Below are 17,300 nucleotides of genomic sequence, written 5' to 3' on the forward strand. Positions count from 1 at the left end.
AAACACACACGCGCACAAACACAAACACACATTTAGACATTTAGACAGACAGATAAACTGATAGATTGGGCTTGCTAACAGTGCCTGATTTCAAATCATGGCTCAAAACCTATTTTTATAGGAAAGCTTTTCCTGTTAATGACTGATTTGTACATTTTTGACATGTAACCTTTGTTTTTCCCTTTGTTCTGTCTGCCCCAATGCACACTATTATCTTGGCTCTTTACATTGTTTTTTCCCAATGGTAACTGTATATTTCTGTTTTATTCTTATCTACTTTGTGAAGCATTTTGTATTTTGTTTAGATAAGTGCTATGCAAGTAAAGTCATTATTGTTATTACTTAGTTGTTACTTTAGCTTGTTTAAGTTATTTTATTCTGAAATGTTTGTGCCTTTAATACTATATACATACTTCCTTCATGCTCTGGTTGTGTTTTAGTAAATACACTGCTGAGAAATAAGTATGTAAGATTATAACCTTGCTAAAATCACAAAGTGGCCTAAGACTTTTACCGTAATGTAATAATCCACAGAAATTCATTGCTGGTCCAATTCATCTCTACAGCAAAAATAAAAAGTTAAGGTGACAAAAATGCTAATTTACTTCAAATAAACAGTATTTTTTAAAAGTTTAAAGAGGAGACTAAGAAGAAAAATCAGCTTAAAGAAAATATGTACACAAACCGGTTTATTTTCCTATACAAACATTACATTTATTTCAGGATGTTGTAAAAAAAAAAAAAAAAAAAAAAAAAAGAGTCTTACATTTATGTCACTTGTTTCTGCGTCTCAGTCTTAAGAAAGCTCCAGGGCTTCCTCAGACTCCAGACGCTCCTCAGGTTTTTTAAACACATCTCTTTGCTCATCACCTTCATCTATAGCCTCCACGCTCTCCTCTCCCTGCCCCTCGCTGGTCATAGTAGTATCCAACCCATCCTGGTCAGCACTGGCATTCTGTGACTCACCTCCCTCATCATCTTCATCCTCTACATCCATTTCAAAAACACGAATGTGCCTCAGATTCGCACTTAGCTGCCAGGAAAGAAAAAGCGAATGTCAGGAGACAGTCTATGACATTTGTTCAGTGGTATGCGCTTCACAGGCAGAAAAAAAGGATCATCTGACCTACTCTAGAAGAGATACTGCATATACAGTTCTTTCTCACATAATATCCCTCACTAAAATTCCCACACACTAAATATAATGGGAAGTCCAAGATATATAATTTGACTTACCACACAGGCCACTTTGCGGATTCCATTGACAGCTACAAACTGAGCCTTCATGTTTTCCAGTTCACGCCACTGATTCCCCAACACCAGGCCTTGGCACGGGATGGCACTGCTCTGCTGGTCCAGCCTGAAGGGTTCCAAAACATTTTCATGGATAAAATTTAAAAACTTTTCAATGACTTTTCAAGGACCCATAATTTTTCTTCTTGCCCCACTGGCCCGAAATTGTAATTTCAGCTAGCTGGCATACATGAACGGATGGAACGCAGCGAGAAAATGAAGCAACGTAAGTGATGGTAAACAAACATCTCACATCAACACATTTACAGCTATGCACATCGACGGTTATCCACAGAAGACTACTGCAACGATTTTATAACAAACAACAAAATTACATGAAATCTTTCAAACATTTATACCAATTCCATGACTTTTTGAGGTCTGGATGTGATAGGGAAATTCTATAACTTTTCCTGGTTTTCCATGATCTTGTGAACCCTGAACCTGACATGAGTGACATATGCAAAATCTTTTATCCTTATCACACGCTGTTTCAGAAAATGACCTAAACTAAATTAAGTATAACATTTAAACTGTTTTAAGCCACTCACTTCTAAGTCCTAAGTCCTAACTAGGGCTCATCCAAATGCTTCGAAGCTTTGATTGTTGCCAAGTATTCTCAGATAGGGACATTTAAACGTATGGATCGTTTTGTGACTCTTACTTACTCGCAAGAAGTCAAAAAAGCCGATCACCTGACATAGTTTCAAAATTAGCAAACACAACACCCAAAAAGTTGAGTGTCATTATGCCAAAGGAAACGGGCATATCACAAATCTACAAGCTTAGCAAATCACCTGAAAACTATAAGTAACAGCTAAACTGTCTTGCAAAGTATTCTTTTTATCTAGCTACTATTGCGTATATTAATTTAACTTGAATGCTAACAAAATGGCTAACTGTCACATTATTCTAGGTGCAAAAACGATTGACTTACGATACAGTACGATACGGTATGATGCGGTACGATATGGTATGATAAGATACACTTTTTTGTCCCTGTAGGAGAAATTTGTCTTGGACTCAGTGCTGCACAAACAATGCCTCCGCACTTACATCAGTCACACTATGACAAAAGAAACAGCCCAAACAAAAACAACCTTTGTCCTCATCTATCATTACCCCCCTCGTCAAAGCTACGATTAATTGCAGGCATTTCTTACTTCGAAGCTTTGATGCCCAAAAACTGGTATTTATGACAGCCTAATGCTCACTCACCTCATGTTTGGCTCCCAGTTGAATTCAGCCTCAGAGCTCAGGGTGGAAGCAAGAGGAATCTGAGCCAGGACGTGCTTTTTGTTCTCGTCTTCTGATCCTTGCAGGACCACGGTTAGCATTTCATCGTCATAGAAACGGGCATCTAGGCAGCTGTATACATAATTAGGCCTGAAAAAGAAAAATCATGGTTGCAACATTTTCACTAGCTGAGGAATTATTCAGCGTTTTTGTCTTTTAATTGGTAAGAATGACGTGAGAGGCACTAACTGGGCTGCAGCATTATCGTCTTCTGCATTGTCAAGATGATGGCTGAGGTCAACGGACATGACACTGTTGGGGATATGTCTGTTCAAGCAAAACAAATATGATTATAAACAGATGAAATACACAAAGAAACTCATACATACACCCACAATCAAATAAGTGTACCTGTTTGGGTCTGTTCCTTTTCGTAACAGGTAGAGTTTGCAGGGTGAAATCTCTGGCATGCAGAACACAACATGGTGCATTTTGGCTTTTTTGTCATTCCACCTGTAGAAATGAAAATATATCATGATTCAAACCATATCTGACTGCTAAAAATCATCAGAAATCTCCAGGATGTTTGTGTTTTACGTACAAAGATGGTAGTTCAAAAAGTCGTGGAGTGTTTTCAGAGCTGGGAAGACAATTGACATAAACAAATAAGTACAATTTTATTCACATAAATTCATTCATATTTTTAAAAAAAATACAGGTAAAGAAATTAGGATCATACCTCTCTGGCACAGTGTACAGGGGCAAAAAGACGGCCTGTTTTACAGACCTTCCAATGACTTCCTGTGTACAAATCACAAACAATATATAAGCAACATGTACAATGGTATAATATTTCAACACATTTCAAGTTAATGTTTAAAAAGCATGCTCAGTTTTCTTTAAATTACACAAAAAAACACATAATAAATCCATGTTGTCTTGCACTGCAGTATGTTTAAAATGCTGCAGGAAGGCTTTCGATCTACACACAGAATGAGCAATATTGTTCCTACTCTCAAAACGTATCTAAAAGCTACACTTTCAAAGTGTTTAATTCCTGACTTTGAGAAAGAGGAAGAAGGAAAGAGGAAGATGAACAGCACATTAAACTCACTGCAGGTTTCTGTAGACACTGCTCGATCACATTCTCCATCATCCTCTTGACAAAGTGCAAAGATTTTTGGGGAAATGAAGGAAACAGCAAAGGGCTCTCTGCAGAAGATGAACATTTTCTCTCTTAGTTTTATTATTACTTTACAGATAGCCAAAACTCAAACTAATGGAAATGCAGGAAATGCAGTGGTTTATCACTAAACAATTAATAAATTGATTAATAACAGATTAATAAAAAATGTGTCTGCACTTCTAAAGTCAAGATCATAGTTCACCCTTCAGGTGCGTGCTCTCCTGTAAAAACTTCAGCCACTGGTTTCCCTTTGTGTTGGGCGGAGACACAAGGTCCTCGTCCTCGTCCTTCAGGTACTACAGATGAAAGAGAACCTGAATGATGTAAGATAGCAGCTCCTTTCAAAAACACTTACAGCTATGCAAAACAAAACCACGTACCTGACCAACTCGTTCTACGTTAAAGTATTTCCCTTTACGATCAAAGAGTTCTTCATTCTGTTAAACCAGAGGGCAATTAAACTGAGTTTGTAAAAAGCTGTAAAAATGTTGATGATATGTGTTTAATTGTCATCACAGGGCCGTTATGATAATCTCACCTCGCTGAAATGCTCAGACAGGAAGTCAGCAACAAAGGCAATGTCCTTCTGTGTCATCTAAAGGATTCACCATCATGTTAAAATTATTTTAGGAACACTTAAAAATCACAAATCTCTCTCTCTCAGTGCCTCTGATAACTCACCTTGTTGAGTTCTGGTGGTACATGCTCCTCACACATTCTTAGCATGGCTGTGGGGAAACAAAAACGTTTGAGCAAAGAAACAATAATTTGCTCGTTTTTACAAACGAGCAGGTCAAAATGTATGAATGAGCATAATGATAAATGCCTCCATCAATAACTTTCATTCTTACCTACGTACAACCACCGAAAAAAGGCTTTAAAGTTTTTCATACTCTTGTCAATCACCCTAAAATGACAAAATAAAAGTAGTGATTTTTTCTGAATAACACTAATATGGAATACAGCAGCAAATACACAATTTATACACACACAAAAAATAACACGGTGTGGTGCAAAGAGATAATAAATTAAGAAATCATTGAACTCACTGCAGAAGTTCATTGGCTTTCAGAGAAAATGAACCCACAGCTGTGATGGCACCTGAAAATATTAAACACATGCTCGCTGGAGATAGAAAGCTGATTTTTTTTTTTACTGATCATGTAGGCTGGGGGCACGGCTATTGGGAGACGTTTGCTTGGAGGGCTCTCTGTCAGAAAGGGATTTCTGAGTCAAGGTTTATTTGACAAACTCGTCCCATTTGCAGGGACACGGTACCTTCTATAGCGGCTGAATCCAGACCGAGGGGCTCAAACTTCTGCTTCCACAGGGACATGCCTTTCACCTCGCTGAGGTGATACAGCAGAGCCTCAGAGCCGCTGCAGGGAGTGAAAAACAGGGAGAGATTTTGATGGAGAAATCTCAGATAGCAGGCAGCGCTGAGAAGTAAGAGGCTGAAAATACCTCTGCAGGTGGCTGATGACTAGCTTCTGGATGCTGGTGTAAGAGGACTCAATTGACTGGCCAAGCTTCTTCAGGCCCTTTAGAGGAAATCCAACACAAAAAAAGAGATGTCTTTTCTCCTTTAAACAGGATTCGTACAGCTTACAACATTACAAATTATACTGAATGCTTTTTAAGACTTTTAATGCCACTTGGGGTAAAATTTAAGACCAATTTTAAAATAACCTAAAAGCGAAAAGAAAAAAAACTTTTATCACACTTTTTTTACAGAGCTTGGAACAATTTTGCCCAAACATTTATTGTAACATAAAACATTAATTTTTTGGTCCAGTGAAAAAAATCAGGTCTGGTTAAAACTGGGAATTACCTAGCATTTATTTGTGATTTTTATTACTGATTTTGTGTGCCTCACTCTGTATGTGGGATTATTACACTGCTTTAATTTCAATCTCCCCATCAAATTCAGTAAATTATTCAAAAAAACATTTGAAAAAGGTACCAATCATTTTTTGATTTTACAACGCAACGTCAGAAAAACGCAATTCATATCATCCGACTTCCAATGTCTTTGCATTTTCAAGTCTTTTGAAAGACTAATTTAAGACATTTTAATACCAATTAAGACATTATTTTTAGATTAATGAATCCAATGCCTCTGAATACTTTTTAAGGATCCAGGGGGATTTAACCCTGTTAAACGGAATATTTTATGGGCTGCACATAAAATAAAATTTGAACATTAAGAGGAGCATATACACCACCTCCCTCTTACTCTTACCTTGACAGTCAGTTGGTTCATGAGAAGAGCCTGTAGTTCAGGACTACATAAAAGCAGAGAGCGAAGCGTTACAAACATTAGAATCATCCCTACAATCAAAACTAGCATAATAAGCTCAAGGTTTTGCCACCATCTGCAGGACACTTCAAACACTGCAACATGACAGAGAGTGATTACTAAAAATAAAAATTCTCTTTGCTCACCTTGATTGTCCCCACAGCAAAAGCTCCAAAAACTCATCCTGAACCTGAGTGCTCGTGTTCTTTTCCTACAAACAGGACAAACATTAATCACAAAGCAACTATGATGGACAGAATTGTGATTGTGGCACAAAAATGATGAAATTTTAAAGCTCTTTAATATTATACCTCTAAAATCTCATAGATTTAGGGGTATAATAACTCTCTTTTGAAATGTCTCTCCCTACTCTCTAATTTTAACCAATTCAGACTTCAGCTCACACATACTGACCTGAACAAACTTAGTGAGTCGGAGATCCATCTGCATGAGGATGTCCTCCCAGGCTTCACACATGCATGTGAGTGAGAGGTGCAGGTACTGCAGCAGGGTGGAGATGTGGGTAAACTTGCGTGCCATCCTGGTCACCTCAGGGAGACAGTCTGACAACAGCCCTGTGTCGAGCTGAAAGTCAAAGATGAAATAAGCAAATGAAAATGCAGATTAGAGCAGAGATGAGGAACATGAAGGAAATGAGATATGCAGCCAAATCATCTGTCTCACCTGAATGTAACAGATCTCTGGGTTGTTGTCAGTAGACCTGACTTCTGCGATGACGGACAAAGACTTGAGATCACTGGAGAGACTCAGGCTGCGACACGTTCCTGATACCTGTAAAGTATCATTAAAATAAAATAGTTGAATGTCGTACTCTTAAAATATGGGATTTAGAGGTATTATACTCGAGACCTTTGAAGTTACACCATTTTTGTGCCACAGGTACAATTCTATCCATTATAGTTGCTTTGTGATTAATGTTATTGTTGTGAAGCTAATGGTGTTTATATTTTGTTGAGACTGACAAAGTGATGATTCAACTCTACACTACCTGTTGAGTCTAATGTTTGCTGTTCTGTCCCTTCTGTTTTTGCTGTTTCATGACACAATTCTAAACTTCAGATCAGATTTATGCCAACTAATATCTTATCCATGTGATTGACTAAAGGAGCTGTATTTGACAATCAGAGCATATCTAGAATTGAGAGTCTGAGAGAGATTGTATGCACATAGCACTCAACATGGAGGTGGCTGAGCTGGCGGCTAGCAGCCCGCAGTGCTAACAACACAAATAACACAAACAGTGCTGACATTGCTAATAAAGTTAACCTGGGGAGGAACCAAAAAGAAGGGCGTTACGTTTTCACAACAGTTCCGCCTCTGTGGGTCGCAAAGCATTATCAGTGGTAACAGATGTATAACTGCAAGCAGAGCGGGAGCAATAAACTAGCCAGGGAAGCACACACAACAGAGACTCACATCCACTAACAAGCAGGCACAACCAGATCGTCAACCTCAACAAAGAGCAGAGAAACAAAGATTACAACACACACAGAAAAGGAGCATGACTTCATTCTCTGCTCAGGATGCCATTACTCCACTATATTTTTACACCACAAATAGTCATTTGGTGTAATAGTAATGCTCTGAATGTCACATACAGCTCTTTTAATGATTTAGTGTGAAAGATGTAAAGGACAATTCGTAAGAATTAACAAAATAGCCTTACCCCTGTAAGAGTGGCAATCTTGTACATCCCGTAGGCATAAAGCTCCACAAAGCCAGCATCTCCTCCAAGAACAAGTACGTTCAGCCTGCACGGAAACAAAATGAGGGGATGAAATTATTTCCAGTCAAAAGACACTTGCATTAAAGAGAATTTGTTTCTGTGCATGATTAAATGTGAGGCTTAATTTACCTGACTTCTCCTAGTAGATTCATGATCTCATCAGACTTCTCCTCACTGTAACATAGAAAGATAAATAAATATGGCTGCTATCACAAACAAAACATACTGTTTAGACTCATGAGTTATGCACTGAAATGTTGCCACACCTGAAGATCTTTGAAGTCGTGCTATAGCTGAGGAAAAACAAAAGTTTGCACAAACGTTATTTCATGAACCCAGACTAACTTGCTTTATCACCTGATGTGCATGTTACCTCTTGGGGAGTGTTGGTAATTTGGGAAGAAAAAGTTTGGATTCATCCTCTGAGTTGTAAAAGGAGCTGAGGGCACTGAAACATATTAAAAAGATGAAACATTCACATTATTCTGGATGGTCAGATACCCACTGTGCCACTGGTTTGATCCCTAAACTTTGTGCATACCTGCTCTCCTCTGTCACCTCCATCCAGTGCATGCAGGTTACAGGGCTCTGCATTGGGAACACATGGAGGATCTCTGCTTTCTCGACACCACACAGGACCACCTGCTTGGTGTCTCCGAGGCTGAAGGCCAAAACTGGGGATAAAAGAGATTAAAAGCATAATATATTCATGTTCCCGTCAACAAGCAGACACCGATAAACACAAAGATATAAACAATTGTTCCTACTTTTGCCATCTGGTCGCCAGGCGAGTGCAGTGATCTCCTTCCCAGTATACTCACTGGGCGGTAAACTCCAAACACGCTGGAAACTAGCCAAGCGATGTAGCAGCAACTATAGACAAATGTGAACTTTCAAGTTTTAAAACCTCTAAAAAGATACTAAGCCATGCTTTAAGCTAAAACAAATATATATTTTTAAGCCTACCTCTCCAGTTGTGTTGGCCAGTGCGATGAGATCCCTTTTGGGGGACCATGCCATACACAGTACAGGATTAGGGAGCTGCTTCTCTCCCACTTGCCTGAAGGCGGGCATGTTGTGAGCTGGAAAATGTTAAAAGTGTCAACTAATACACAGATATGAAGGTGGACAGCTAAATTTAAAAACCTTAGACATGCTGAAAGGCGATCCTGTTATTGGTGCTGGAGGACACATAGTTGAGCCTTTGTCACAAGGTTTACAGTTACATTTGTCTCTAGAATTAAAATGGGCAGTCGGGCTGCAGAAAAAAATCACTGGTGCAAGCTTGTTGCTATGCTGAAGAGTTATTTAACTTCAGAGTCAAGAATTAGGAAGGTAACCCTGAAAGCTACCTGTTTCAGCATCTCCCCTCTGGTTGGTGCTATATGCCAAAACAAAGGCACAAAATCACACGTCGTAACACCTCTTTGGGGCAATCAGCCTTTTCTATAAAAGGCTCTAAAACTACCAATCAAAATAAAATTAACACAAGATATTAAGATTTTTAATAAAAGTGTTAAAGGTTGGCTGAAGCAAAATCAGATATGTGAGTGTGTTAATTAGTTCCTATCAAATAAACTATTTAAAAAAACAGTGTCTTTCCACAGGCAAACACCTAGATAAATACTTAACACCAAACCACAGTGTCAAGAAATATCCCTTTAGTACAAACACCAACTTTAACAGTAACATACACAAACAAACACAAACACACACACACATTTAAATTCACACTGAAAACATGTAAACATCTGCCAAACACAACCAAGAATGTCGTATTCGCTGTTTACAACCAAATGTATACAAGCAACCCTTTACATCTACATTGTTAATCTACATTTATTCCAACAGTCTTTGCAGTTTGCACCATTTCACTATTGTCCGACTGTTATCAAACTTTACTGAGGTGAATGAAAAATGAAAGCTGACTCTGGAAATTGACATTAAACAGAACTGGGCAACCTGCTAGTTTTCCGATCAACAGCAAAATATATCAGTAACAATTCCGACTATTTGTTATTGCAATTTTCAAGGACACACATCTACTGTTTTTCTCGGTCTTTATGTGGTTGTAAATTGGGATTGGACTGTGACATTTGAACATGTCAGGCTAGCTTTTGGGAAATTCAACTGTATTTTAAATGAGAAAAAAAATAGCGTGCAGCAGGTGGGCAACGTTAGCACTAGCAACAACCTAAAGAGCACAGTGCTAGACAGATAAATGAGCAAGCTAACTAACTAACTAACTAACTAACTTACTAAACGTGTGTGTTTATCAGCCTGATTCTTCCCTTTAGTAGTCGTGAACACAATCTTCTGTTCCAGTTGTCGATGTTTTGCTAGCAGGTTTGTTAGCAAGCTGACGAAGCTAACCTGAAGTAGCCTCCGCGGCTAATTCCACCGTGCTGGAGATCATAGGCGGTGAAATAAGAACTGCAACTACCTTTGAGAATTATTACACGCCAAAAAGACTCTGCTCTGACCTGCGAAACACTTCATTTGCGTTTTCTACACGCTGAGTTTACAAAACAGCGGACTGTAGCGCCATATTTTCACTTTGACCAATCACTGAGAAACTACGGAAAGCGAGAGAGGACATATTTGTACGGAGGGAAACGCGATTCGTAAATGGCTGAGTGCAGTCGAAAGCGGAAGAAAAGTATATTTTAATTTAATTATAGATATGCGGTTACCACAGGAGCGTCCGTAAAGTGGTAAATACCACTATATTACCACTTATTTACATCCCGATTTGATGCTACGCAGAGCACAGTTAGTTAACAGGTTTAGCAGTTGGTTAAGTTAAGGTCAACATATCGCACTGCAACTTCCGGTAAATACTTTCAAAATACAGTTACCTCGCCTAATGTATTCAAACCATAGACAGCATGTACTTATCCTTATATACAGTCAATGATTCAAACAAAAATGATATTATATGATGCAATACGATTCCATATATGAAATAAACAGGATTAATAAACAATACGAATCTATTTATTTTATTTTATTTTATTTATTTTCTTGTCTGCTTATTTGTCTGTGTCATTTGTAACTTGCATTTTCACTTTAATCTTTCAGATATATTGTTTGTTTGTTATTACCTGTGCTGTACCTTTTACCTGATGTTTTGTAGTTTGCCGAAAATAAAGGAATAATAATGTGTAATCATAATCATAATCATAATCATAATCATAATGACGCTGGTTTTAAATGGTTTAAACATTAAGCTTAATAACTTTGAAATGACAAAGGGTTTGTGTTCTCCAGTCCATTGGCTAAAGTACACACTAGTAAAAACACAAAGTTGTGTAATAACATGTCTTGAAGGTACAGCAATGGCTGTAAAAGGAGGATTTGTCTGCCAAATCATAAGTAATACTAAATGTACAAAACATATACTATAAAGAAGCCTCACCTGCATGTGTTATCTTTATTGTTTAAATAATTCATATTCTTATTACAATATTTCTTGTAATCAACCCATTGTGTCAAGATGATATCTGGCAATACATGTCTAAATTCAGAAAGAAGTCTCTGAGGCGCCCAGTAATATTTTTAAATACTATAAATACTGCATATAGGCCACACGTAAACATAACCTGTGGTGTAAGGGATACGTATTGTGGTGGACACATACAGTGTAAAGTAGCGCTGGAAATGTTTTAGTGCTATTCTTAGAAAGATCACAGTACAGATACAAGTTTGTATGTTGTAGAAGTCACCACAAAATAATGCAGTTATTTTTAAGTGATACCTTAGTATCAGTTACTAATAATCGGGACATGATGACGAGCAAGTGGGATTTTAAAGAATTATGTGTGTGTGTATGTGTGTGCAGTAGACAGTTATTACCGTGGAAATTCCTTCCGAACTTATCATGGGCACTTTACTGTAATCAGTAGATTGATGAAGAACCAGAATAGCTCTGAGAGCACAAAATGTGATAGTGGCCCTGAAATAGACCAAGCGAGGCTGTGTGGTCCTCACTGACTTGCCCTTCTAACCCACTGTTTTGTCGGAGAGTTTAAAGTTAACCCCAAAATAAAAATAAATACATATTTCCTCTGATCTGTAGCACTACTTATTCATCTAGATTGCTTTGGTGTGAGGAGACGAGTCAAGTATCACTGTGCAGAAAGAAGCGTGCATCATCTGCTTCAACTATCTCATTGGTGCTAATTCAAGCCCCCAGTCCCACAAATCCTTAAAAAGTCTTAAAGGCATTGAAATCATTAATCAAAAAATAAGGCCTTAATTGGTATTAAAATGTGTTAAGTCAATCGTCTTATATGATAGGATTTTATTAATTATTTTTTTCTGACGTTGCATCGTGCAATCTCCAAATAACTGGTGATAAATAACTTTAACAAAAATGAACAGAATGCAGATAAGGATCGAGGAACCACATTTACCACATCCAATTACATGTCAAATTAAAACGCTTTTTCAAGGCAAACCAAACAGATACATTTATAATAATTTATGTTATCCATGTGTTCCACTTTTGTAGGTTTTAATTTTTTTTTTTACCACCATTTTAAGTAGATCATCAAATTTTTTAACTTGTTGTTGTTGTTTAACTTGTTCCGAACCCTAAATAACCTTTTTTTCTTTAATTTTGGTTATTGTAAAATTAGTCTGAAATTTAATTACAAGTGGCATTAAAAACTTTTTAAAAGTCTTTCTGTGAAAACATATTTTATTACATTCTGAAACAAAATTAAAAACAATTTGGTAATGAATTCCAGGCCATTATTGCTTGATAATGCACTGTCCTCTGTGAGGACTGTGGGTTATCTTGAGTAATCAGGTCATGATTTCTAGAAAGGGACACTGTCAAATATATGTTCAAATATAAGTCAATATAATATAAGTCAAGCATCTCTACAGCCAATATCTCCAACACTCTGCAGCTCACACCAAAATAATCTACACTGACAAATAGCACTACAGGAAAAAGAAAAATTATGTATTTTAGTTTTGGGGGTGAACTGTTCCTTTAAAATACTACAGATGTGTGCTTTATTTGAATTTTTATCCATAAAGGCAGCACTGACCTTGACCTTAAACCCACTGTGAAAACTTTATGCCAGCTTTTGCTAAATCCTCCAAAAGCCTTTCAAGACAACTTAGTCAGATAAGTGGGTGGTCTGGGGTCACCGCGTCCACTCAGCTGGACACAGTCGCCACACTGACAAGCTGCTGTCGTTTCTCTGTGTCACATTAGACATCTCCACTAGAGAAACCATACTGACACATTCAGCAGGATGTCTCCTCATTAATCAAATCTGTGATGTTAACGGAGACCAGAGCACACTGAAAGCTCCTAAAATGTTGCATCAACCCGTTATTTGAGCATATGTGAGTGTGTGGTGTCAAGTTTTACAACAAGCTGCACTATTTTCTGTTTACTGTGTTTGATTAATGAAGATTTGTTCTGTAAAAATGTCACCACTACCTTCTGTTTCCCCCGCACTACCTTAACACTCTCTCCTTGCCAATTTTCTGGCTGTGAAACCCGAGCCATGGGCCAAATATAGCCCCACACAGTGAGCAGTTAGGGACCGGGACAGATGGGACAGCAGGCCACTGCAGAGGCAGTACGCTATTGGACCCTGAGCCTGAGAGATCCTGCTGACAGTCTGACCAGTAAGGCTGCTCTTCTGGAAAGAGACGCTTCTTTTTGGCTGATTCTTGCTCAATAAACACGACAAAACTGGAAGCTCAAAACCAGGAGAAAGTATTTGGACAAATAGCCCACTTTAAGGTAAGTTTTGCCCTGTTTTGCATCCAGAATTTTATGTTTTGTGCCGTTTATTAAGTGTATGATCTAACTCATTTAGAGCTGGTTTAAAAGTAGTCTTTATAAACAGCATCAGTCAAATTCAGACATGGCATATACAGCATTTCCCCAAATTGTGATTCTTCTTATTTTAGATTATTTGTATTAAATATCACAAATACTGTGACAATGTATATATCAGATACATGTTGAGTTTATAAGGCTTATAAAGTCTTGGAAAAAGTAGGAGCTGGTGGAAACTTTGACATCAAAGAAAGTTGTTAACATCCTGTCAGTCAGTCTGAGCGTTTTAAATTTTCCACATTCATATTTAATAGGCGCTGCATTGTTGTTATTGTTCTCTTCAGATGAGCCCAGTGACTGTCAGTGTGCGTTTGTGTGTGTCCAGTTGGTACCTGTGTGTGTTTGAAGGTAGCGTCTGGGTTTCAAGGACCTCTCTCCTCAGATCAGGGTGGGTGGGGTTGCACTCTGCTGTAAAAAACATGGCCCAGGGGATTAAAAATAACAACAGCTGGTCTTCAGGACGCCATGAGGCTCCGAGTGTCACACTGCGTCATGCGTGTGTCTTCACCAACAGCTTCACAACATGCTACACGTCTAGCGTCAATGTCTCGAGAGATCAGAGCTGATGAAAACAATTTGAACTGCACGTGACCCTTTTTTCTTTTTACATCTGAGGCAAAAAGTGACAGCAGTATATAATATAGGCTAAAAAAATTAATACACAAAGTGTATAAAAGGTGGCATAAATGTACAATACATGCAGTGTGTGTTGTTGGGCACATTTATTTGGGATTATGGTGAAGGATGCTCTTAGCGTCTGTGCCAAGACTCTCTTGTTTACAAACTGACACGGTTTTAATTTGGAAAATATTTTAGATTTAAATAAAAATGAAACAAATTAAAAACAATTAAAAAGTCACAAAAAATTCCGCTAAAAATGCTACATACAAAAAAAAAGCAAAATAAAACAAAAATACATTTTTTAGAGTATTTAAAAAAAAAAACTTAAGCGAATGCCTTTGTAAATAAATAACTTTTTAAGAAGTGACTCGTAAAAAATGAATTCAGGCCACAACCCCCATAAAAAAATGTCTTTTTAGGGGGATTTATAAGAAGAGCTCGCTGATCTGATGTCCTCATGGAGGTTATTTAATAATCACTGTTAATGTGAAGTGAAACACGCGAGATAAGCACAACAAAGATCAGAGTGATGGGGGAAATGTCCCGATAGAGACACAGCGAGTAAGAAATGCCAGTCATGTTCACTATGACCTCAGCGCAGGTTTTTGCTAATACCCACCAACTGTGTCCAGTACTGGTCTGACTCATCCTGCCAGCTATGGCCGCCCGAGTGTTGTGAAGTCTGTATTTTAGGCTTGACCCCTCCTGTAACTGTGTCATTTCCCTTTCTGTTCATAATTATCTCATGTACACTGTAAACTGTACCGTCTACAGGGTGTAAATGTGTGTCATCTGCTGGTTATTGACAGTCGACGTGTATTTCAGGATGCAGGACGGGAGTTGGAATCAGCCACTCCCCATCTCTGTGCTGCTGAAGGACCCGGCGGGAGGCGGGACTTTGGAGGGCGATGGGGGGGTGTTTTCTGAGGCGTCCTCTGATGGGGAACTATACCTGGACTCAGTGACAGAGCTGGATTCTGCAGATGGGGACTTTGCAGATCTTACTGCCTTCTTGAGTGCAGAAGAGATTCATCGAAGCCTGGACCTGGCCCTGGAGGCCTTTGGTGACACAACTGAATCTGAAGATCCAGGCCCCTCTAATCCTACAGCCCAGGAGCAGGCTCCCCCCTCTCTCCCTGTGACCCCTCAGACTACTGAAAACCTCACCACTAGCCCAAAACTGCAGACCAAAGCCCCCTGCCCAGATGACAGTGTAGCAGTTGAAGTCTCTTCCAGCCAGAGCGCCCCCTCCAGTAAACCCGTTCAGGTGTCCAGCGAAGCTCCGGCCTCTGCTGAGAAGATCGTTCGCCACAAACCCATCCAGCCAGTTTATAAGCAGGATAAACCCAGGCTGCTTCATGAAGGCCTGGAGCTGAATGATCGGGCATCTTCTGCCACAGAGTTCTGTAGCCGAGCTGCCACGTTCATCGAGGAGCTCTCATCCATCTTCAAAGGTTCTGCTCATATGGAGCAACAGGTGGAGGAGGACTCCTCCTCTCCTGACAGTGGCTATTTAACGCCAAGGAGTAAGCGACCGGTCCCTCAGGGCTCAGTCTCTGCTCCGCCTCAGCCTCCCTGCCAGCAAGAGGAGACGCAGTGCAGCCAGCCAGCCACGAGCCTCGAGTCTCAGCCTGGAGGCTCGACGGCAGCTTCTGCAAAGCACCAAAACTCTGGAGCTCCAACCTCACACGGACCGCTGTCTCCTCCCTGCTTCCTCCAGAAGCTGAAGAGTCAGGAGGTGGCAGAGGGAAGCCCCATTCGGCTGGAGTGCAGAGTCGTAGGAAACCCCCAGCCGCTCGTCAGGTAAGGTCTGATTTCACCACGATGTCCATTAAGTAGCCGTTCTGGAGCTTTCAGTGATATTACATGATGTTCCTCAGCAGATGGTGTTTTGTTGCCATTGAACTGAAGATGCTACTTTAAGGACTTCTTGCCATGTTGATGTGAGATGTTTAAGCTTTAGCTGGAAACACAAGCTTTAATTGTTGGGGTTGGATTAGACAAATACCTGCTGATTTTAATGATAAAATATTGTATTTTTTATGGTGATTTAACTTATATCATATATTTCAAATTCTGTTGTGTAGAGCGAACATGTTTTCAGAACATACCGATATTATGAAAATTACACTTCGATATTCTCTGAAAAAGAAATAAAATCGTATATCATGTATCGTATATAAATGAATTTAGCTGAGGTCCCACTTGTTTAGATTACTGAGTAATTATTTAGTTAACTAATTCAAACAGTGTCAGTGAGTGTATTTGTCAAATTAGTAATCTGGGTCAGATAAATGACTAACAATGAAAAAAATTAAATTAAAGAAAAAGATTACCGAATCAAAAAGGAAATTATCAACTACTTTACTGAAACATTACATTAAAAAAAACTTTTCATTTACTCATTGCGGTATCTGTTGAGATTGTTTCATTTGCGAAGGTGTGTCGCTGAGATTTCTACACACACCCCAAAATAAACTCAATTTAACAGGATACTTTGCCAATTTCAACCAGCTTTGTATCAATGTGGGTGGTGAAGTGCGGTAAAAATACCTCCATCTTACTAGCGCCCAGATCTCCTTGCTCATCTCCCAGTTTTGCTGGCTCTAAGGCTGTTAAGGCTGCCTAAACTACAGATTGTACTTCTGCATTTTTGTATGCCTGCCACCAGCATAAAAACAAATCTCAAGGAAAAAACAGCCACTCTTTGCTGCTCTCTAAAACTCAGACCAAACTCCAATCAAGCGGGAAAACTAATGTTGATAAACCAAATTCTGTAACTGTTACGCATATTTATCACTTAAAATGAGAATATGAGAATGTGTAAACAGGAAGGAAGAAACTGAGGCTTAAAAAACTCGGATCAAATGGTAAAACTAGGAGATGCTGTTTCCGCTCACCTTTGAACTGTAATTGGAGATTGTTTGTTACCAGCCAGTTTCCAGATTGTTCCCTGTGCCAAACAGCCATGCTTGCATTACATCACCCACCAGCAGTGCATTCTGGTAGTTGTAGTTTTTTTTTCTTCCTACCAAAAGTGTATACCATT

General features: G+C 38.9%; 2 protein-coding genes across 7 annotated transcripts in view; one reads left to right on the forward strand and one right to left on the reverse strand.

Moving 5' to 3' along the window:
- Positions 1-674: 674 nt before the first annotated feature.
- anapc4 (anaphase promoting complex subunit 4) lies at positions 675-17,180 on the reverse strand. 3 transcript variants are annotated; one of them, XM_042483484.1, is made up of 29 exons: positions 17,152-17,180; positions 13,963-14,038; positions 8,728-8,843; positions 8,529-8,634; positions 8,303-8,435; positions 8,135-8,209; positions 8,028-8,054; positions 7,891-7,935; positions 7,702-7,786; positions 6,699-6,806; positions 6,429-6,599; positions 6,161-6,225; positions 5,958-6,000; positions 5,180-5,256; positions 4,994-5,094; positions 4,765-4,816; positions 4,567-4,622; positions 4,397-4,443; positions 4,254-4,310; positions 4,096-4,152; positions 3,918-4,011; positions 3,644-3,741; positions 3,269-3,330; positions 3,131-3,169; positions 2,941-3,042; positions 2,779-2,856; positions 2,512-2,679; positions 1,237-1,360; positions 675-1,033 (listed from the first exon to the last, which is right to left on the reverse strand). In XM_042483484.1, exons 3-29 carry the CDS (start codon positions 8,833-8,835, stop codon positions 797-799), a joined length of 2,415 nt encoding a protein of 804 aa, XP_042339418.1. In that variant the 5' UTR covers positions 8,836-8,843; positions 13,963-14,038; positions 17,152-17,180; the 3' UTR covers positions 675-796. The 3 variants fall into 3 exon arrangements, with proteins under 3 accessions (XP_042339418.1, XP_042339405.1, XP_042339412.1); XM_042483471.1 differs by lacking the exons at positions 13,963-14,038; positions 17,152-17,180 and adding an exon at positions 10,135-10,310; XM_042483478.1 differs by lacking the exons at positions 13,963-14,038; positions 17,152-17,180 and adding an exon at positions 10,021-10,310.
- palld (palladin, cytoskeletal associated protein) overlaps positions 13,360-17,300 on the forward strand; it is a 74,015-nt gene continuing 70,074 nt past the window's right edge. For all 4 annotated transcript variants that reach the window (XM_042483446.1, XM_042483458.1, XM_042483464.1 and 1 more), the window contains exons 1-2: positions 13,360-13,531; positions 15,077-16,054. In XM_042483446.1, the coding sequence (XP_042339380.1) occupies positions 15,078-16,054 (977 nt within the window). In that variant the 5' untranslated portion in view covers positions 13,360-13,531; position 15,077. The remainder of the gene's footprint in view (positions 13,532-15,076; positions 16,055-17,300) is intronic.

Source organism: Plectropomus leopardus, chromosome 3 (assembly GCF_008729295.1).
Source record: "Plectropomus leopardus isolate mb chromosome 3, YSFRI_Pleo_2.0, whole genome shotgun sequence".
In the NCBI taxonomy this organism is placed as follows: domain Eukaryota; kingdom Metazoa; phylum Chordata; class Actinopteri; order Perciformes; family Serranidae; genus Plectropomus; species Plectropomus leopardus.

What these genes read in the sequence shown, in the direction of transcription:
- anapc4 (XM_042483471.1), bottom strand. Translation starts at nt 10,177, where the DNA reads ATGATCTCCAGCACGGTGGAATTAGCCGCGGAGGCTACTTCAG. An exon ending in AATCTACTAGGAGAAGTCAG is followed by an intron (nt 7,787 to 7,890) that starts GTAAATTAAGCC and finishes GTTTCCGTGCAG; the next exon opens with GCTGAACGTACTTGTTCTTG. An exon ending in GGAGAGCACGCACCTGAAGG is followed by an intron (nt 3,742 to 3,917) that starts GTGAACTATGAT and finishes CATCTTCTGCAG; the next exon opens with AGAGCCCTTTGCTGTTTCCT.